Genomic DNA, 23,192 nt, shown 5'->3' with positions numbered 1-23,192 from the left:
TTTTTTTAAGGTACTATCTACTAGACATTCTTTGTAGCCTCTCTATGATCAGTTTATAGCAGGAAAAAGCTGCCATTTGCCCCTGGTGAAATTTCCACATAAACCGGCAGGACTCTAACTTCCCTTGGTGAAAACTCCATCAGACGCCAGGGTTTTGCTGCATATCTTACAGGAAGTTTGACAAATATCTTGAAGTTCTTGCACTAATGGAAGTGCAGGTAGGGGGTTGCCCTGTTATGGCTGGAAAAATTGTATGAAAGCAGCCTCAACTGCATTGACATTGGATCCCCTTACGTTAACTCCTTCCTATCCAGTGCCATTAGTACAGTGTCAGTGCTTTTTTATTAGCATTGATCACTGTATTAGTGTTTTTGGGGATGTCAGTGACACCAAGTGAGTTCCCCCCAGTGTCAGAATGTCCACCGCAGTCCCACAGTCCCGCTATAAGTTGCTGATCGCTGCCATTACTAGTAAAAATAAACTTTTTTAAAAAAGCGCAGTATACTGTATATACACCGCCATTTGTAAATGCTATAACTTTCACGTAAACCAATTAATTTACATATATTGGTTTTTATTTTTGGGAAAGCCATGTTGCAGAATACATTTTGGCCTAAATTTATGACGAAATTTGATTTTTTAAATTTTTTTACTGAACATGTTTAATAGCAAAAATCTTTCTAAACCTCAAAGCTTTCTTCACCAGCAAGAACTGGTAGTACTCCTGAAAAAGCCTTTAACATGTGATGAGAATAAGTATGTTAATTCTGAGATGAAACTTCAGTGACTTTCAGTAGCAGATGCTCAATATTTCTTTCCTGCTTGGTGACTGTAGCAGGCAACGCAACAGTCCCTACAGAAAAATCACTTGAATTCAGTGGTTCACACTTTAAAGCAGGACTCACTTAGAGATAGCATGTATGGAGTTCATAATTCTCATCATTGTTCTTCTATCCATACGACTGGCATACTGCAGGGTTTTCATTAGGTTTTAGTGCCTCCTGTAGTCTGTTGGTGGTCATGGAGATAGATACACACAATATAGCAAATGTCCCTTTTGATGGCAGTCCCCCTTACTGCTTCACATTTTCTACATTTAACTGTGACATTATAGTACTTTAAAGTCCTGATCCAAGATATCTCAGAAGTGACTCCTATTGATGGAAAGTCCAGGATGTTCTTAAAATCCTGAAGATATCAAGACTGCAGTCTTTACTGTTCAGGGGATCCTCCCTGTGCACTTGACAAGGTAGAATGGGTTAGAAATTTCAACAAGTTTTCCGTTCTTGTTCAATATAATTTTCTGATTTGCCAAGGTTTTCCATTCTTCTCACAATCACTCCATCCTTGTAGAAATTGTGGTTGTACCCCCAAGTATCTATGCTGCTGATGAATTTGCGTAAATCGATACATGAAATGTCTTTAGAGCAAAAGGCCTTAGGGACACTTACGTAATCACAAACTTCTTCCTTGCACCAGGACTTCTTTTCAATAACATCCATTATAATCTTATGAAAATAGGGGAACTCATACCCATAGTCCTTTACGTCTCTTCTGTTTATTATTCACTGATGTTAGAACAATCCTGTCATGTCTGCAGCTTTTCGGAAGCCGGGCAGCAAACATGCATCATGAGACTTTTTTAATAAAGGACAGCTTTGCTATCTGCTGAGATAGGGCTGTGGATGCTGTACATGGAGAAGTATCTGTTGGCATATGGGGCCCAAAAAGCTTCTACAATTTGAGTCCCTCCTTAGACTCAGTTTTAAAGGCAGGCTGGCCAGGGATCAGAGGTCCATTCAATGGTAACTGGATTTGCCTGCTCTAAAAGCAATGTATCTTTATGATCCTGCCATCTAGCAATCTCTGGTCCCTTTCCTCCTATGTCAAAAGTTGGACACTTGATCTATTTCCTCCTTCATAGGGCTAAAAGGGCTCACTGGGCTTACCACTCCCAACCCCAGAAGTCTTGCCTTCCTCTGTTGCAGTGCTCCATCCTGAAGGTGCAGTACTGACTATCTTGAGTCGATCTAGGGTGCCTTGACTGTGGAAGTACCCAAACTAGAAGCAGACAATTGATGGACCTGGCCTCACTGCCAAAACTGTCAGGCACTTGGCAGATGATGTTTCAAGGGCTCCCCCACACTCTCCAGTGAGTCCATGTTTGTGGTCACTCTTTGGCAACATCTACAGGCAATACCCAGGATACTGAACCCTTTAACAGAACACGTATTGGAAAGGAAAAATGCTGCAAGTAAGCATTTAAAATACTTTTTTTTTCCTGTGCTTTTACCTGTAATTTTTTATAGTTGGTGACAGGGTCTCTTTGAAGTAAACTCAGTAAACGTTTAAGGTTTGGCATACTTAAAGTGTTTACAGAATAACATTTGTAGGTCCAAGATGGCATTTACCTTTTTAAATTACTATTTACTGTGGGGGGTTTTTATGTATAAAGATGTCCTCTGTTATGATTCATATTCATGCTCTCTTGCGCCAATATGAAGATCAGTTAGCTGATGACCTTGTCAAATTTTACTGCACTTACTTGACTCAGTCTGGGAAACATTAGAAGGCTGTTAAAAGGTTTGTGAGTTTAAAGACAAAATGCTTACTACTAGTTTCAGATAGCTCAACTCATTTACAAAGTGTAAGCACAAAGTTATAAGACAAATGCAAAAGCAAACACACAGGAACTGCACCCATAAAAGAGACTTACACTTAGCTGCCTCTTGATTGGATAGACCTTATTATTAATGCCAATAGTGAAGCAGAAAATGCCAATTTACATTTGTGTGGCACATTATCACGCATGTTATGTTGCTTGTTGACATGTGGTGCATCAAGGCATTGACTTGTAAAAATATTCTAATGTCAGTCTCTAACCATCTTATGTATATATATATATTTGCACTCTCTGAGCATCTCTAATGTAGTAGAGTATGTCTGCAGTCTGATCATCTCCTGTAGCATGTCCCTGCTTTCTGACTATCTCTAGCAGCAAGTCGTAAGTCTCTAAGCACTCCTGTAACATGTCTGCATTCCATAATGATAATGAGGCCTGGGGACCCCAAAAGGTAAGTGGCAAATGGGGTGTCCTCCCGAGAATTCACAGCTTGGAAACATTCTATCCAATTTAAATCATCAAACCAAAAATCTTGTGTTTAAGAACTCATTCAACCCAGCAGGCCACTTGATTCCATTGAAACAGACAAGACTTTTAAACTGAATAAACATCCTCAGGGGGGCTAGAAACTTCAAAAGACTTCTATTCAACCTCAGAAATTGGCAGTTAAAATACTGCAGTAACATTACGTAAGCTGGTCATACTTTATAACATTCGTTATTTTCATTTCATTCTGACTGAACGAAAAAATAAACCCAACAGCTTTAGATCCACACTAAATAGTGCAAATGGACAAATCTCTTACTGCTCCTATGGTATTCTGATGCAGATGCAGCTACTGTTTGGACAAAACATTTCTGCCTGACAGGGTCACCCATTGTGCAAATTTTGCCTGTTTCATCAGCTTTAGCAGACAACTGATAACCTCAGATCTGCTTATGAGGATTATCATACATACATCCCTTCACAGCATGTTTACATATGAACCCAGGACTTTGTTAAAGCAGAACTTTACTCATAACAATTGATAAAAAATAATGTTCTTTAGTAAGGAACATACATTTCACATTCATAATTATGCAATCAAAATTAGTGTGTGCTATAAATTGACTCCAGCATTGTTCCTGTTTCTTCTTGCTGGAGGCCGCCATTTTGTTGAAGCCTAGAGCCCTGAGCAGCAGTTAAAGCAGAACTAAACCCTCCTATCCTTTTCAGCCAAAGAAGCTGCCATCTGTTTGATCTGCAACTGCCATGGTGCAGCACATATGATCAGTTATAACACCAGTCATTTGATAGTTTGTCAGTTTGGTTGAGAACACAAGCAAATATGACAGTTAGCATTCTTGGCATGTTTTTCTGAAACTGTTAAAAAGATGGGTTTAATTCCACTTTGATTTTTAGACTGTCAGCAGATCAGCCTTTACAAATTTGGCTTAAAACGCCCGAAAAATGCCTAACAATGGAGAGCAACTGAGCATGTGTAGAGCAGGGTAAGACAGCGTATTACTGGATTTTAAACAGTACAGACACTTGTTTTTAATATTCTACATAGGTGTACCTGCAGAAGGGGCCAGCTTGAAGTGATCTAGCAAGACCTAATTTTCTGACTAAAGTTCCACTTTAAGTACTTTTCATTTTTAATCACTTTTGTTCTACGATTGCAATGGTTTTTTTTATGTAGTGATAACTTTTTTCTGAAAATGTTTTTCTGCACTGGTTTCCTTTTGCTATAGGAAACAATATATTTTAAAATCATTTCGCTTATTTCTAATGCATTAAATCAGAATGCCTGCTCTGGGCAAACAGATGCAAACAGCACAGTGGCTAAATGTTTAGCACTTCCGCCTGGCAGTAATAGGGTTGTTGGTTCGAATCCCAACCACGGCACCACCTGCCCGGATTTTGCATGTTCTCCCTGTGCCTGCGTGGGTTTCCTCCGGGTACTCCGGTTTCCTCCCACACTCCAAAGACATGCTGGTAGGTTAATTGGATCCTGTCTAAATTGGCCCTAGTATGTGTATTTATGAATGTGAGTTAAGGACCTTAGATTGTACGCCCCTTGAGGGTTAGGGACTGATGTGAATGTACAATATATATGTAAAGCACTGCGTAAATTGACAACGCTATATAAGTACCTGAAAAAAATAAATAAATAAATAGGGTGGCCCAGGAGTGAACCCATATGGAAAGCGGCATTTTGTGTATGTAAGGGGATAACTGCAGAGTTATTCGAGCTCCAGTGTTAATTTTTCACAGTCTTCTGGCACTTAGATTGTAGTCCTGTGACCTGGAAAATCTCTGTGCAGGGTGCAGCTGACAGTGCTATTATTACACACTGGTGTAATGTGGACAAAGTGGTCTTTGGCATATATGGAAATATAATTTACCTTCAAAATTTCATTTCTTTACCATAGGAACTACATACTATGACTTTAAAAGTTAATAAATCAACGCGTGTTATAAATACAACCTGCCTTGATTGGGAAGAAATAAAGCGGTCATATTTATACAATTACCTAAATCGATATATTATTTTACTTCTCTTCCTATTTTTATATTGATATATCTCCTTAAAAAAAATGTAATCTCAGATCGTTAATTTAATGCTAAAAATTAAGAGGACATGGCTATCTCATACCACTCTTTACTCTCGGAAACAATGGGGAAGATTGGGATTCCCGCATGTAATGCAATATTATGAAGTTGCTCAGATAACGCAGGTATTTTTACTATATTCTGCTACAGATTTACTTGATTGGAAACAGTTGGAGGCAGGTGCTTATGGTACGTTAAAAAAAGCATGAAAAAATGAATGCTGAAACTCCTGCGCTGGACGATGAGCTCCACAATGTCAGTAACCCCACATGGAGTACTTTTTGAGAATGCAAGCTTTGCTGCTCTCAATGGACCAGGGAAATCCAAAGGAGCTGTGTGCAAAGAAACAAACAGAGGGCGCACGGGCCTAGTGCATTACCTTCTAAAAATAAGATTTATTGAATATAAGTAGTATACTCACAAAATAATAAAATCAAAGGCACATCGCAAAGAAGACAGCATAGCCCAATCTCCCTATATGGTGGCTGTTGGGGGACTGTAGGCCTCCAAATGGCTGCCGCATTTCAAGGCTGAACCTCTTCCTTTGATTTTATTATTTTGTGAGTATACTACTTTTATTCAATAAATCTAATTTTTAGAAGGTGATGCACTAGGCCCGTGCACCCTCTGTTTGTTTCTTTGCACACAGTTTGTGGTACGTACTTGATAGACTTATGAATGTGGATTACCTCCAAACAGAGACCGGTGATTATGTGCTCATATATTAAAATCATGCATTGACACCTGTGAACATACCACTCCTAAATATCCCCACTCTGCACTGGTCCCCATCTTCCAAAATCTGCTTTTCACATGTTGCAAACTAGCTAATCAATTTGCATGGGGCTTAAAAAAGGACCCACATTACATAAAGCAGGGTTGCAAACCTACCACAAGTTTTTTTTACTGACAGAACATGGAAAATCTACTGACAGAGCTAATTTGTATACTTACAACCTCAAAAAATGACAGAACTCCTATTGGAAACTAAAACAATCAATATTTAAACAGTATAATCACAACCTGTAAATTCTGACAATACCCACAACAGGTAATTGGCCTTGTTTACATTTAAAAAGTCAGCACAGCATGACAAATCAGCCACCCTGTTAAGATACAGTTGAAAAACAATTTCTGTTATACATGCCCAAATTTTGTTTAATAGTGGAAGTGGCCTAAAAGAGGAAAATTAAACGGAACCACATTTGACCACCTACTGTACCTCTAAATGAACATAACAGCTGCTTGGGTGAGTACACATTGCCATGGCCTCAATGCTTAGCTTCATAATGCGGGAATTTTAAAGCAACATGTCAAGTTTCAGAGATGGCATCTCTTGTCACACTTGCCAGATGAGCTCAATGGGGTTGCGCAGCAGCCAAAATCCAAATGCTTGGCTTGTGGTTGTGACACAGTATTTCAATGCAAAATTCCCATTTGGCTAGAAAAGAAAACACATTCAGAAGGCAGCAGTATCACCTCCTGCACTAACGGTGTGAGGGTCTTAAAATGGCATTAAATACCAGGAGTGTGCATTAAGAGCCAAGTGCAGGGTTCAGGTGTGTGCTACATAGATTGCAGGGTTCAAGTGTGCGCTACAAATAGAGTGCAGGATTCAAGGCAAGCAGATCACAGTTTAGATCACTCTGCATCTGGAACTAGAGGAGTATGATTGGCAAAAGTGTCCGTCTGCTCCTTCCACCACCGGTTCCAGTCTGCTTCTATTTAAAAATAATCCAAACTGGCTTCAAACTCTGCCTGGATAAGTTGCTGCTGATGCTGCATCAAGCTGCCAAGGGGTTCTTTCTTACACTTGCTAAGCCAACACTAACCTGCCTGAAAAAAGGACTGATTTTTACTGACATAAAATTTCTCTAATGGGCATTTACTGACAGTTGTAAAAAAAAAATCACAGATTTTTACAAATTGTCAGTAAATTTACTGACAGTTGGCCACCCTGATATAAAGTACTTCACTTTTATTATTGTAGAGGACTGACACAATAAAAGATAATAGAAGATGATGCCTTCCTACTAAACAAATTGGATTTGCCCAGGATAGAAATGTTCCACTGGCATCAACTGTCACACTATTTACAATTAGTAATGAGCTCAAGGTTCAGTCTGAATGCCTGGACGTATTTCTGAACATTTACCCGTTCAGCCAAACATTAATACAGGTGAGTATTATTATTTTTATTAATATCTGACAACATAGACCAAAATCCTGAAGAGCAACAAATTCAAAGCAAAGGATACGCAAAGGCATTACCCATATGGTCCTTAATTTTAAAGTATATAAAACATATAACAAAGAGGGAAGAAAAAAGGGGAATAAAAGGTCCAAAGAGGTGGTGCAATACTACCAGATAAAGAAACAAAGAGAGTTTAAATTTAAAGTTGATAAAGAGAAGAGGAGTAGGCACAGAAAGGGAAGTAAGAAGAACATAGGGGAAAGAAAAAAAGTGGAGGGAGATATGGATAGAAAGGAAGTGAGGGGGATAAAAGGTAAGGGAAAAAGAGTGAAGCAGTGGGGGATATGACAGGTTAAGACATGTCTATCATCAAGGAGCCTAAACTAAATATCTCTAACAGAGTACAGCTGTACTTGAACCATTACATTGCTTTATACTCGACTATTAAGCCAGGGTTGTAGGAATTAGACCACCCCATGTTGAGGCTCATGCTCATCCCCCCTTTCCTGGACTGCTAGGCTGCATACTTGGATAAGGGTCTGGAATGGATTTTTGGGGTAGACCCCATGTTTTTTTTTATTTACCAGGGCCTGGTATGAATTATGGGTTAACCCTCACTCTGTTTTTGTTTTGTTTTTTTGGTATGGATGAATGGAATCCCAGGCCACTTTGTTTACAAAGAAAACAGCAGAGTCATCATTTGCTGGCAATTTAAGCACACGTTTTCTTTGTAAATGTTATCGTTGTTGTAGTAGGTTGGATACATTGTACAGATGCACTACATCACAGGCAGGATCAAAGCATACTCCACAAATGTTATTTAAATGAGTTTTTAATTTTGAATTTTTCACTTTAAGCATTAACAAAATTGCTGCTTCTTACAAAACAGAGTTTTATAAAAATGTCTTCTGATTTCTTACATGCCCCACAATGCAGTGCCCAGCCCCCCCATGCCATTTGTTTGGCAATCCTTTGCCTATTAGTCTATAAAATAGCCAGAACTGATTTTTTACATGCAAATCCAATTGACATGAATGGGGTTCGGATTCAGCACCCGAAATTTACTGATGTTCGCTGATCCCTGCTCAAACTGAATGCAGGTGTGTTTGGCTCATCTCTAGTTACAGTGCCTACTGAAAAATGGCATGGATATTGTATCTGGTATAACAGTCTTTGAATACTGGTGTGTATTACCCAGGCTCTAGGGGAAGCATTTCAGCTCTATATACCCAGTTAGTTGATTTACCCAGTAAGCTATCACACAGTTTATTATGGTATGTTGTAGAACCAGCGGACTGGTCCAAGTGGATTTATAGAATGCATAAAAATGTTTTTTAAGGTGCCTCTGGTAGAAAAAATGTTAAAGTATTTTCTAGATCAGGGGTGTCAAACTGGCGGCCCTCCAGCTGTTGCAAAACTACAAGTCCCATCATGCCTTTGGGAGTCATGCTTGTAACTGGCAATGTTGCAATGCCTTATGGGACTTGTAGTTTGGCAACAGCTGGAGGGCCACCAGTTTGACACTCGTGTTCTAGATGATACTTGCAACATGTTCCCCCTTTTTTTTTTTCCTGCTAATTTCTCTTTTTTTCTACCTCTCTCTCTCCTTTTCCAAAACTCATTATTTTTTGCAGGGTCTGATGTCTCAGACTACTTTGGTGATGGGGTGAACAGTAGTGCACCACAATGTTAAGAATTATGGAATACAGTAGATAACGACAGACAATGTATGACTATACATTCAGCCTTATTCCAAAGTGCTGGTCTTTACTGGTTAGCAGAGCCACGACCATGTCAAATGAGTATGTCTGTCCAACATGTATACCTATCATACTGCCTTATTGTTTATGTTGGTGATTGTTGAATTTTTTCATGAAACGTTGGATACAACCACTGCATCCATTGTACTGCTTCATTTGAAACTAATAAGGCTCATTGAAAAAAAAGTAGGGTGTTTTATGGCTTTCAATTACATGCAAATTGTCCTTAAAATATTTATTTATTGTCTATTTATTACAGATACTTATCCAGTGCCTTGAATTTATGTAGTGCTCAACAGTATACACTATAGAAGGATATGCTTTGTTCATGTATCATTTCCAAGGTTTACAACTACTTTAAGTATTAGAAAATGTACTATTACAGCATTGCCTATGTGTTAACTTATGAACATAAATGATAGGGATGACAATTTGTAAATCCCCAATTACTTATTTAAAAACACAAGAGAAAAGTAGGTGTAATAAAGAATTGTGAACTGTGAAGATCTACCCTTTCTTTCCTTTATTCAAGAGGGGAACAGAGATTGACTTCTTTAGTTGGTCAATTTCCAATCCAAACTACAGTATCAATAATTATGTTTGACTAGTCTATAGTTGTGAGGATCAGAGTTTACCATGCCTTGGAAAGAATAAACTTACATTATCAATATAATCTGCCTGGAGTTTGCATGTTCTCCCTGTGCCCACATGGGTTTCCCCCAAGTACTCCAGTTTCCTCCCATACTCCAAAGACATGCTGGTAGGTTAATTGATTCCTATCTGAATTGACCCTAGAATGTGCATGTATGAAAGAGAGTTAGGGACTTTATTTATTTATTATAGGTACTTATATAGCGCCATCAATTTACGCAGCACTTTACATATTTATATATATATATATTAGTACATTCACATCAGTCCCTAACCCTCAAGGGGCATACAATCTAAGGTCCCTAACTTACATTCATACATACATATACACATACTAGGGCCAATTTAGACAGGATCCAATTAACCTACCAAAATGTCTTTGGAGTGTGGGAGGAAACCAGAGTACCTGGAGGAAACCCACACAGGCACAGAGACAACATGCAAACTCCAGACAGGTGATGCCGTGGTTGGGATTTAAACCAACGACCCTAGTATTGCCAGGTGGAAGTGCTAACCATTTAGCCACTGTGTTGCCCCTGCATAGATTGCAAGCTCCTTGGGACTGATATGTGAATGTATAATAAATATGTACTGTATATATATATATATATATGTATATATATAGACATAGGTAAAAAGGATGGTGGAATTTTCAAATGAGGGGTCACCCAATATTTTCACTCATATTTCAAGTAGATCCAGGAAATAGGGCTCTCTCCCTACTCCATTCCCTATTGTACAGTGTACAGGATCTTTTCAACTTTCTAGAGAAGGCGCAAGCTAAGTTTCTTTCACAAATACTGTCCCTTTCCTCCATTTCCCAGATAAACTTCACTTCACTGGGGAGAATACATTTGTTTTGCAGGCGGCATTCTCAACTAATTACCTAGTGCTTTAGTCCCCTTTCACGGGAGACAGACTCCTCCTGCGATCCGCTTGCTCAGCAGAATATCTGTCAGCTGATCCCTGCTGGATTTTTTGTGATGACTGTGCAAATGCTTGAGACATTTGTAAGGAATTTTTAAAAAATAAATAAATACCTAAGTGGAAAGTCTCATTTAGCACCTGCAACAGATGTGTGTAATACAATCTTCAAAAAATGTGGTTAAAATGGTAAAATTCCCATTCTGTGTAGTGCATAATCATAAGACATGAGGATGATATTGATATTTTGGTCTTTTTATGGTACTTCTGGTTTATGGTACTTCTGGTAGGCATAGAGTTGGAGTATAACTGGACAACTGGAACTATTACTCTCACTTTTGGATACATAACTTCTACCAGGAAACATTTATGAAGTTTTGGACCTTGTTAGTAGAAAACGATTCTATCTGGGCGAATGAGAGAACATGCAACAGCAAGCCCCTTCCCTCCAGTTGGATAGTCTGAATAGGTATCAACTCTTCTTTGAGCTGTATGGTAGAAAAATTTAGATATGACATTAACTTTGCATCATACCTAATGGGCCCCAGTAATGTGTGTGTCTATATTTTCTACCCAACTACAGAAGCAGGAGAAGTAGTTTTTTCTTTCAGTTTATCCATTTTACTTTTAATACGGTTTGCTTCTAAGTCTCAGTTTTCTGAGACTTCTTTTTTTTAACTTTCTATACCTTTACTATGCATTGCCAACCTAGGGACATTACATATAAAAAAATAATCAGCTGGATTTTAAAAAGAAAGCATTTGATGTGTGAGTGTAGATATATTGTATAGCTATTGCTTGAAAGTTTGGCGGTATGTCATTGCAAATCTGGGTGAGTTTGCACTGTTTGTCTGTACCTTCCCGTTTCATGTAATTGCAGCAGTTGCTGAGGAGATGGACAATCTGATTGCATGCAGATTAGTGCCAGTGTGTGTGAATATTTTATTTGACATAGGAAGGGACAACTCTCATCAATAGACAGGGATATGTGTGACTGATGTATGTTTGGGCAGTAGGAAAGGTGACTGTGTAAGCTTTTGGCACACAATCTCAGAAGTGTCACCAGATCTCACAAGTATTTGTGAGATCTGAATTTGCCTGAGTGTGTCCAGCCAGCTAGATTTCAGGTACTGGTGACTGGTGGTAAAGTATTGATTGTTTATACTGACCCTAGAAGTTACCAGGGTTTGCTAGTGAGAGCAGTGTGTGGTCTGTGCAGGGCCACCGATAAGTGGGTACCACTGGTCCTCCTGTACAACACTTGGGCCTCATTAGTTCAACAGGGGGGCCCGGGCAGCAGGGGAAAAAGGATGTGGACAGGAGGGATTGATCAGCCCAGTGGGGGACAGGGGCGGACTGACAACTCATGGCGCCCCCGGGCAATAGGGGATCATGGGGCCCCTGTGTCCTTGCCCAAACTCAAAAAAGCCTATGAAAAAGGTACCAGGGGCATCTCATGGGGCCCCCTACTGACCCTTGGCCCTCGGCCCTCGGCCCTCGGGCAGTGCCCGAGTTTCCAAATGGTCAGTCCGCCCCTGGTGTGGGGTAAAATTACTAGAACAAATTCCCCTGCAGCAGCTGAAATCTATTGGGGGGGGGGAAGAAAGGGAGAAAACAGCTTTCAGATGTTGCAGGGGGATCTGCTCCACTAATTTCACCCCACCGCACTGATCACTCTCTCCTGTCCACATCCTTTGCTACCTGCTGCCCGGATACCCAATGTGTACCCCCTGCTGTGTGCCTGTCATGCTGTGTGCTCCAATTATGTGCAGATGAAACAAATATTATTATTGGATAATTGAATATTTCTCCATAAATCAGCCTTACTATGGTGCTCTAACTGTACATTCTCAGTGGACCGTCAATAAACTTTACTGGCTGGGCTGTTCATAAATTTCCCCATGTGAGAAATTAGGCACAGTCATTTTGTTGTTTGTTATTGTGTATATATATATATATATATATATATATATATATATATAGTTATTATCTGAAACAAAAAAAAAATAAACTCCAATATAAACATATAAACACTACATACTGTGTATGGTTTTCTGTCCTTGCACCTAATGATGGCATTGCTTATATTGTTCTGCAAATGCCGAGGTGTGTTTGGCTTCTACATATTGAGTCCCAGAACCAAAACAAGCATGCAGCAAGAAAAAAAAATCATGGGAAAGTCAGACATCTTTATGTTGGTTCTGGGTCCTTGATTTAGAAACTTTTAAAGCCAAAGCACCAGCTTGATGTCAGCTATCATTTTTTGAATGGAAGGTCAAACTATTTCTCCCATGACAGGTGTACAGTACTGTAAGATTTAAGCCCAATGCATTTTAATCTATTTGTTATCAATTTAGCTTTTATATGATTAGTTTCAAGGTTGAGTTTGGCAGTTTGTAATTTCTAATGATATATTAGCTGAACGTTCATCCTGATTCTAGTATAATATACATTTCGCCTGAAAAGTTCAGTTTATATAGTCAACTATATTACAGTGTGAGCACAGGTAAAAATTTGTATCAAGCTCAATGAAGTCATCCAGGAAAAAAAATAGAAGACACATATATAAAAGTTTATTGTTGCAGTTAAAAATGTCCACATTGCACTGCATATTGTGCAGAAATTGAGTTTTATCATTGTATGCCTTCTTTTTTTTTCATTCAATATTGTGAACATATAAGGTGCATATGAATTAAAATATATTGATCAATTATGCAATTTTACTGGTTAATACTAGTCAATAAACATTTAAATTGATATAGCAAATTTGGAAAACATAATATTTATGGAATATTTACCATAGTAGGAACAATTAGTTTGAGTTCATTGTCGGTAGAAATGTGGATGTTAAAGACCTTTATGAAATAATTGGTCATGGTTCCAGCTATGCATCACCATGTGATGACTAATCAGTTCCTCAGTAGCAGCTGAAAATATCATTAGAGCAGAAGTGACTACTCTCTAAGTAGGGCAATTGCTAGTGTGCTAATAAGCTGAAAGGTCATTCTTTATTTGTTACTAAGTAGGCTTAATCATATAGTTTGTATTTTTTAGTCTTTTATTGGCCATTATCTTTTCACATAGTTATTAAAATTTCATTACTGCATTGTAGCATTATGATAGACATGGAAAGTAAACCAGACTAGGCAAATAACTCCAATACTCCCAATTGGTTCACCACTTCAGGTTCCTAGAAAATCTGACCTTCTTTTTTTTGGACCATCTGTACACCCCCCCTATTCCCCACACATGAGGGTGGTGCCAGGCTTTATGTATTTCTGGAGGTGGGGGTGAAATGTAGTTGCCATTTTGCTTTCCTAGACAGGTAGTAAGTATAGATTTACTTTAACCTAAGTTATGTGAGGCCAGCTATACTATGCTTCTCACAGATTCTTATAGAAACTGTGTTTCCTTCTTATACGATTCTCTGCTGTGTTACCTTTCCCCCATGCCCAGGTGAGGCAGCATTGGTTCATAGGAAATGATTGTTCTTGAATCAGTGAACACAGTAACACACAATTGTTCACCCTCAGACACAGGATCCTTCAGAAGATGAGAATATCAGAAACTATGGATGTATCTTGTAAGATTGTAGCCTCCAAGGGGCAGGGCCCTCCTAACCCTCTTGTATTGAACGGTATCGTTGCTGTATTGTCTCCCTTTATTTATTTATTTATATTGTAAAGTGCTGAGCAAACTGTTGGCGCTATGAAAATTCTGTATAATAATAATAATAGTAAGACATTAAATGCATGAGATACAGTAAATGCCAAAAGGAAAATGGGGACATTAAGCAGGAAGACTACACCTCCGAGAACTGTTTAATTGATCCCATTCATTATTTTACCGTAGATTTAAAATGCTGAGCAAGACCTTTGTGGTAGACAGCTGTGCTATTTTACTAAGGGAGTAGAGAATATTCACTTAATAAATTGTGTGAACACTTCAATTATCCAATCACTGTGACCCACAATAAATGCTTAGTGGCCTCTGCTCTGGCTAACAAGGTCCAATGAATTGGATGCTGCTGACTAGTGAGGGTACAGGCTGGGGAAAGGTTCATCCAGACCCAAAACACGCTGTAGAAATAGGAAGAGATAGTCCAACCACCTTACACCTTGCCTGATCCGAGTAGATAGCAGGTAAAAGCAGCCTTAGCTCAATTCATCCAAGCCACTGGCTATCTCTTCCTATTTCTACGGAGTTATCTGATCACATTAGAAAGCAAATTCCTGTTAACATACCTTCACACCAGAAAACATTTGCATTACATATTTGATATGTTCTTTTCAACCTCTCTAGATATTTTCCATAATCATTAAAATATTTCTTCTGCTTCTGACCCTTCTATATACCAACAGCAGTTTTATCATTGAAAAGCTCAGTGCTGGTTCACATATATGCAGATTGGATGCAGTTTGAGCCGCATCCAAACCGCATGCCATTTGAAATAACATTGCATCCTATTGTGCCTGTTTACATATGTCCGGTGCACTGGCGGTGCAGATTCAGTGCAGTTTGAAAAAGAGTCATGTCCGATTTCTGAGCAGTGCAGTCTGATTCAGGAGTGGATTACAGGCTATTGACTTCTATGGGAACTGTTTCTAAAGCGCATATCTGTGAACAGGATAATCTTGAGAGCTAATCCTGTCCTGAACCTGATGTAAACCTGACATGAACCACTGAATAACTACAGTATCAATTAGTTGTGAAACCTGAGTTTAAATTCACATGCACATGAGTGAATCAGCTCTCAGTGCTCGCACTGCAAGTAAAATGTAACATTTCTAAATGATTGGGAAGATCCATTTGTGTTGCTGCATTGCAGATATGACATGTTTAAATAACCAGGAAAAGCACTTTTAATATACAAAATGTAGGCCTAAGATCATACCAAGTAATCAATACACCATGCCCCAAAAGTCATGCAAACACAATTGTGAAAATTGTTTAAATGTCATTAATATTCCATTAAAATGTTGAAGAGTTATTGTTACTGATGGATAGTATATCAAGTATAACTCTTTCTGAGCTTCAATCAATCTAGAAAATAATTTTGTTTTTCTTTCTGTCTTATAGGTTGTTTCCAGCTTTGTAATGTTTTTCGATCACATGACATGGAAATTGACCAGTGCTTGCTGGAGTCTCTTCCTTTGGGCCAGCGCCAGCGTCTGGTGAGGCGTATGCGCTGTGACCAAATCAAAGCTTACTATGAGAGAGAAAAGGCTCTGCAAAAACAAGATGCATACAGGAGAAAAAGTAAGCAAAGAAAAAACTACAAAGTTAATTTCCATTTTTCTGACAAGATACAAGATGCAATAATCCACCATGATGATAAAGAAGGTAAGAGTCATAAAATATAGGCTGTAATGAACTAACTGGATTTGTCTTGATGCATTCAGCATATGATCTTGAGCCTTCTGGTTTGTGATATACTATATCACTGTCATCATGAATTTTTTGTTTTGTTTTGTTTTTTTTGGGGGGGGGGTTTAAGTGTACTCATTAAAAACTGTAGCTTCTGACTTTTAAAATACAGCCACTTAACTGTCCCTTGGTCCAGCGGTGTCCTCACCACCGCTGGTTTCACCGGCCATCTTCCCTCCCTGGCGCCAGCATCTTTAGTGTGGGCACCTGGCTGTGACAGCTAGCGGCTTCACAGCCGGGTGCCCACTATGCATGCGCAAGAAGCGCTGCGCTATGTGAATGGCCCCGTAGTCTTCTGGGACCTGTCACATGTCCCAGAAGACTATGGGCAGGGAGAGGGGAGGACAACTTCCGCTTCCGAACGCCTAGGCGTGATCGCAGTGGAAGCGGGAGCGGGTACCTGTCAAATTCGCTCCTCAAAGGTGCCAATCCTTAATGGGGAGCGGGGGGACAAAGCATTAAAGCGGAACTCCACTTTAAGCAAAACTGTTTATTAAAGGAAATTGCCAGTCAGAATAAAATGTGTCAAATAATATATGCAATATAGTTTATTGGCACAGAAAAATAAAATCTATATATACTGTATATGTGTATGTATATATATATATATATATATATATATATACACAGTGCCTTGAAAGAGTATTCAGACCCCTTGAAATTTTCCACATTTTGTCATGTTAAAACCAAAAACATAAGTGTATTTTATTGGGATTGTATGTGATAGACCAACACAGCGTGGCACATGATTATGAAGTAGAAGGAAAATGATAAATGGTTTTCAACATTTTTTACAAATAAATATCTGAAAAGTGTGGTGTGCATTTGTATTCAGCCCCCGAGTCAATACTTTGTAGAAACACCTTTCGCTGCAATTACAGTTGCAAGTCTTTTTGGGTATATCTCTACCAGCTTTGCATATCTAGAGAGTGACATTTTTATTTTGCCCATTCTTCTTTGCAAAATAGCTCAAGCTCTATCAGATTGGATGGATAGCATCTGTGATCAGCAATTTTGAAGTCCTGCCACTGATTCTCAATTGGATTTAGGTCTAGACTTTGACTGGGCCATTCTAACACATAAATATGCTTTGATCTAAACCATTCCATTGTAGCTCTGGCTTTATGTTTAAGGTTGTTGTCCTGCTGGAAAGTGAACCTCCGCCCTAGTCTCAAGTCTTTTGCAGCTTTTTTTCTAAGATTACCCTGTATTTGGCTCCATCCATCTTCTCATCAACTCTGACCAGCTTCCCTGTCCCTGCTGAAGAAAAGCATCCCCACAACATGATGCTGCCACCACCACATTTTACGGTGGGGATGGTGTGTTCAGGGTGATGTGCAGTGTTAGTTTTCCGCCACACATAGCATTTTGCTTTCAGACCAAAAAGTTAAATTTTGGTCTCATCTGACCAGAGCACCTTATTCCACATGTTTGCTGTGTCCCCCACATGTCTTCTCGCAAACTGCACAATGTTCTCTAACAAACCTCTGAGGGCTTCACAGAACAGCTGTATTTATACTGAGATTCCACTACACACAGGTGGACTCTATTTATTAATTAAATGACTTCTGAAGGCAATTGATTTAATTAGATTTTATTTAGGGGTGTCAGAGTAAAGGGGGCTGAATACAAATGTATGCCACACTTTTCAGATATTGGGATTCAACATATAATCCCAACAGGAGAGCTATTTTTTTCATGTTTTTTTTCCCGCCCCCTCTTCCTTACTTTGTTCATTTTGGAAACCTAATAGATGTTTATTAAATAATGGTATAAATATGGTATGTAACAACTGTTCTTTTATCATGTAACAATTTATTAAGTGTATTGTTTTTCAGCTGCGATATCACAAAGATTAAAAAATTAAGTGGATCCCGAGCTCTTCTTGGGCGAAACACGTCGATCTATCTGTTATTCATTTTCGTGCTCATCTAATTAAATGAACTTTTATACTGTATCTGTAGCTGGTATTTAATGTTTTTATATGATGATATACTTTTTAATCTGGAAAATAAAAATAGGCTTTTATTTTTATTCTAACTCCTTCAAGATTCCTATTTCTCCTCTTTAGAGGGACATGGGGATACTTCCTTTTTGATTAATGCAAATAGACTGTTCACCTTGCAAGGGGATTTTTCCCAGAGCTTAGTGAATCAGATGAAGCTCTGCTGACTTCCATCTCATGTGCAAGCAAAAACATGTTTTTTTTTATTTTCCCTGCACATGAATTGGTATTCTTTTCAAAGTGAAATTGTACCACATTCACTAAGCTCTGGAGGAAATTCCCATGCAAAGTGGACAACCTATTTATCCATCCCCGTTTAGGTAATTTTCCATCAATTTGATTTGCATGCTACTACTAATTTCTGTCTAAAGTATGCAGAAACACATTACATTCCTGTGTATTATAAGAAGAGTACACTGGCATGTAGCTGTAAGCATTGTATCTGTAATTATGAATTTGGTGTTTTGTAGGGAATAACCTTTGACTGCATTATTAATGACAATGTGTACCGAGAGAATGGAGACTAACTTATCTGACCTACCCTTCCGTAATAACTAGTTCCATGGAAGTCCTGCAGATCCAATGGCTGCATTGATTTCTGAGCTATCGGACTGTGACTACTGTACAGTAGTATGCAGATCAAATGCTTGAATTTATTTCTGACTTACCTGATCTGCACACTTCTCTGGGGCAGTAAAATTACAGAACACAAACATAGACAGACAACTAGCATTTTCAAAAGGAGGACAACATTGGCAGATTCTTATTTCTTTAAGCACTCTTTTTTGCCAAGAACAATTGACTACTTTCTGTGATACTTTTTGGTATTTTCATTAACATCCACTTTTTCAGGACAAGCCTCTTTGGTGTGTCCCCTTCTTGAAGGTCCAAGCAATACTAATACACAAAGTTTTAGCAAAATGTTAAGTAAGACCATCTCTGAGAAAAAAATGCAAAAAAAGAAAACAGTAACATACATGGCAATGGTAATTAAACTTGGATTGTTAGTGAGATAAGGAAGGGAAGAGGGCAAGGGGGAGTAAAGCCTTGTACACTTGATGAGAATATTGGACGTGTGATCGTCCGTTTTTTTGCATGCTAGTCTCATATCGAAAATGAAGAGGTTACTAATGTTGCAAAAATTCTTGTATGACAGAAAAAAAATCCGGAAGTGATGTACTGTATTGTTATTGTATTATCGGACAAAAATTGTATTGATTAACCACTTGCCGCCCTGCCACTGTACATATACGGTGGCAGGGCAGCACTCACAGGCAAAACCATGTTTTAAAACGTGTGTTTTGTAAACAAATAGGGGGCGCGCGCGAGGCGCGCCGCTGCCGTATCTGTCCCGCGGATCACCGCCGCAGATGTCAGTCACCGGGTCACAGCCGCTCCTTAGCGGCTATGTCCCGGTGATCGGCAGCAAACAGTGACAGAGAGCACAGCTGCAGTAGCTCTGCTGTCTGTCACTTCCCTGTCAGCTCGAGGATGAGCTGATCGAGAAAGAACAGTTTCTCTTTCTCCATCAGCCTTGTCCCGCCCAGTACACCCCCCCGCCCCATAGTAAAACACTCCCCTCACTCCTATAACCCTTCCCTGCAAAATAAAGTTAACCCCTTCCTCCCCATTGCCATTAGTACAGTGTCAGTTTTTTTTTTTTGCACTGATCACTGTATTAGTGTTTTTGGGGATGTCAGTGACCCCAAGTCAGTAGCCCCCAATGTCAGAATGTCCGCTGCAGTCCTGCCATAAGTCGCTGGTCGCTGCCATAAGTCCCTGATCGCCGCCATAATTCGCTGATCGCCACCATTATTAGTATAAAAAAAACTAAAAATCCCAGTATCTTTCCCGCCATTTGTAAATGCTATAACTTTCACGTAAACCAATTAATTTACACGTATTGGGTTTTTTTTTTAGCAAAGACATGTCGCAGAATGCATTTTGGCAGAAATTTATGACTAAATTTGATTTTTACATTTTTTTTTTTACTGGACATGTTTTATAGCAAAAAGTCCAAAATATTGTTTTTTTTCCTCAAAATTGTCAGACTTTTTTTTTATAGCGCAAAAAATAAAAACTGCACAGGCGATCAAATACCACCGAAAGAAAGCTCAATTTGTGGGGAAAAAAAGGATGTAAATTTCATTTATGTACCATATTGTATGACCGCGCAATTGTCCGTTAAACTAGCACAGCACTGTATAGCAGAAAAATGGCGTAAATTGCAGTATTTATACCATAGTTTGTAGACGCTATAACTTTCACACAAAGCAATCAATATACACTTATTGGGATTTTTTTTATCAAAAACATGTAGCAGAATACATTTTGGCCTAAATTTATAACCAACTTTGAGTTTACTATATATTTTTTATAGCTGAAAGTAGAAAATATTGTTTTTCTTCAAAATTTTTGACATTTTTTTGTTTATAGCGTGAAAAATAAAAAGCGCACAGGTGATCAAATTACACCGAAAGAAAGCTCTATTTGTGTGAAAAAAAGGACGTAAATTTCGTTTGGGTGCAGCATTTCATGACCGCACAATTATCAGTTGAATTAGTGCAGTGCCGAGTAGCAAAAAGAGGCCTGGTCATTGGGGGGGGGGGGGGGTAAATCCTCTGGAGCTCAAGTGGTTAAACAAAAATCATACAATCTGGGATTGTATGAGAAAAATTTTCATGATTGTCCCTTCAAATAATTTCCAACAAAAGCTGTGTACTAAACAATCAGATTATCGTATGATTGATTTGAAAGCGGTATTTTGCGTATAATTTTCTGATTGGATGTACCAGGTTTAACAGTCACAGTCCCCTGCCCCTCACCCTTCCTTATCTCAATAACTATCAAAATGTAATTACCATTGCTGTGTACATTTGTTAGTGTTTTCTTTTTTTGCATTTTTTTTCTCACAGACTTTCTTACCTAACATTCTGTTGAAACCTTGAGTATTAATACTGTTTGGACTTTGAAGACGGGGACATACTCTTAAAGCTTGTCTTGAAAAGTTGGATGTTAGTGCAAATAAAAAAGTATCACAGACAGTACCCAATTGTTCATGTGGCAAGTGCACTAATACGGCTACAATCACCTCAAGCACTGTTTTTTTTCAAAACAATACCATAGAGACAAATCTTACTACTAGCATGTGTCAGGAAATACATATTTAGTATATTTAGCATACTGTTCCCAAGCTAGAACAAAACTCACTAGAAATGGAAGAAGGCGTGAAAGTCCACTATTGCCTTCCTGCCTGAAAGAATATGGGTGTGGTGCCAATGGTTTTGTGCCTATAAGTCATAGTTGCATAAACATGGTAGCTTTTGCTGCCAATACATCATAACCCTAGAAAGTGTTGTTGTGTATTATGCATTATTATTCACATCTGAACAGTAAAAAAACACAGGTCAAACAGTTCCATGGTTTTTAAAGTCTGGTTTCATTTTGAACGTCAGATGTCCAAGAATATCTTCTACTGCATTGCATGTAAAGCACCTTACACCGCAGTCACATCAAACCCTACTTTGAAATCGTGCAACTTAGAGTGAAGTCGTACAATTTCAAAGTCGGATGAAATGCAGATTTCAGGTGAGATTTGCAAGACATCTGATACAGATGTCTATGCAAATTGCACCAAAAGTAGTGCATATACTACTTTAGAAATTGGTGCGGCCCTGATAAAGTTGGAACCTCACCGATATGACCGCTCTAATTGGCAATAGGCTGCAATTTAGCATGCGATTTTCAAGTTGCATGGCATGCAATTTGCATGCCAATTTGCATCCAATGTGACCGGGGTCTTAAATTACTGCATGCAGTACTTTGGAAACACAGTATCAAAGTGGACTATTTAAATTCCTAAAAAGAGCAAAGTAATTGGAATGGTTCAATTGTCAGATATGGTTATTATGTAGTGTTAAGCAGTCTAAAGCCTTTAATTTTGGTTGACACATGTTATACTGTATGTCAATTACAATTAATTGTCCATGTTACATTTATTACAAGAAATGTTGAATATTTTATCTTTCAGTGTTACAGCTACTTAAGGATGGAGCTGATCCTCATACTCCAACTGTACCTGGGGGATGTCTGCTTCATTTGGTGGGTATATGGAAGAAGAAATATATTTATTTGTTGTTTAGTTATTATTAATACCACTGGCTATACTGGATGGCAAAGCTGTGCATGTATACTTCCTCAGGCATCTGCTTCACCTGGTCATGTGACATCAGATCATATGACCAAATGCAGGGTACTCATAGGAAGGCATCCCTACACATGAAGCCTCTCTGTGCAATACACCAACTCAGCACACACTGTATTGTGGTAGGTTACAACGAAGCTGTAGACAGGGGCGACATCTGGGGCCCTCCTTTTTTTAAAGAGGGCTTACAGATTCTGATAAGCCCCCTGCCCGCAGACGCCCATTTACACCCAGCCAAGATTGTGGAAAAGAGGCCCTTGTCTTCATCAACCTGGGGTTGAGTCCCCCTGCTCCCTCCATGTTGAGGACATGTGGCCTGGTGTGGTTTAGGAAAAGGAGGAACATGGAAGCTAGATTGCAAATGTCATGAAATAATTTTTTAAAGTGTTACTAAACCCAGGACCCTGCATTCACTCTATTTGGTCTCCCACAGGACACACAACATGGAATTGCAATTATTTTAGTAAATATAAACTGCTAAATACCTTTTCTCATCAGCAGTTAGAGCAGTCTTGTGACTTCAGCAGAGCACTAGTTAAAGCTTGTAGGAGGAGTTTTCTTTCTGCTCTAGGAGGATGCAGAACCCCTGACCTCTGTCTGGACAGTGCTGATTGGCCCTGCGCTGATCACATGCACTCTCCCAAGAAAAAAACTTTTCTAGCAATACACACTAAACTGAGCATATGCATGTGGCTACGGGTTCAGTCTGACTTATCAGGAGATAAGATGTGGACATTTGAACAAGAGGAGTGGCAGAGAAAACAGGATTAAACTGCCTTTTTACACAATGCAGAGGATTAACCCCTTAG

The 23,192-nt window shown here is 38.9% G+C and overlaps 1 protein-coding gene across 3 annotated transcripts in view; it reads left to right on the top strand.

Moving 5' to 3' along the window:
- Positions 1-23,192, top strand: part of MYO16 (myosin XVI) — a 468,341-nt gene that overhangs the window by 145,584 nt on the left and 299,565 nt on the right. For all 3 annotated transcript variants that reach the window (XM_089693597.1, XM_089693596.1, XM_089693595.1), the window contains exons 2-3: positions 15,827-16,090; positions 22,210-22,280. In XM_089693597.1, the coding sequence (XP_089549723.1) occupies positions 15,865-16,090; positions 22,210-22,280 (297 nt within the window). In that variant the 5' untranslated portion in view covers positions 15,827-15,864. The remainder of the gene's footprint in view (positions 1-15,826; positions 16,091-22,209; positions 22,281-23,192) is intronic.

This window comes from Staurois parvus, unplaced genomic scaffold, assembly GCF_062004578.1.
Source record: "Staurois parvus isolate SC_StPar_1 unplaced genomic scaffold, SC_StPar_1.0 ptg000634l, whole genome shotgun sequence".
NCBI lineage: Eukaryota > Metazoa > Chordata > Amphibia > Anura > Ranidae > Staurois > Staurois parvus.
The sequence above is the reverse complement of the archived record's forward strand: the minus strand, read 5'-3'. Positions and strand labels throughout refer to the sequence as shown.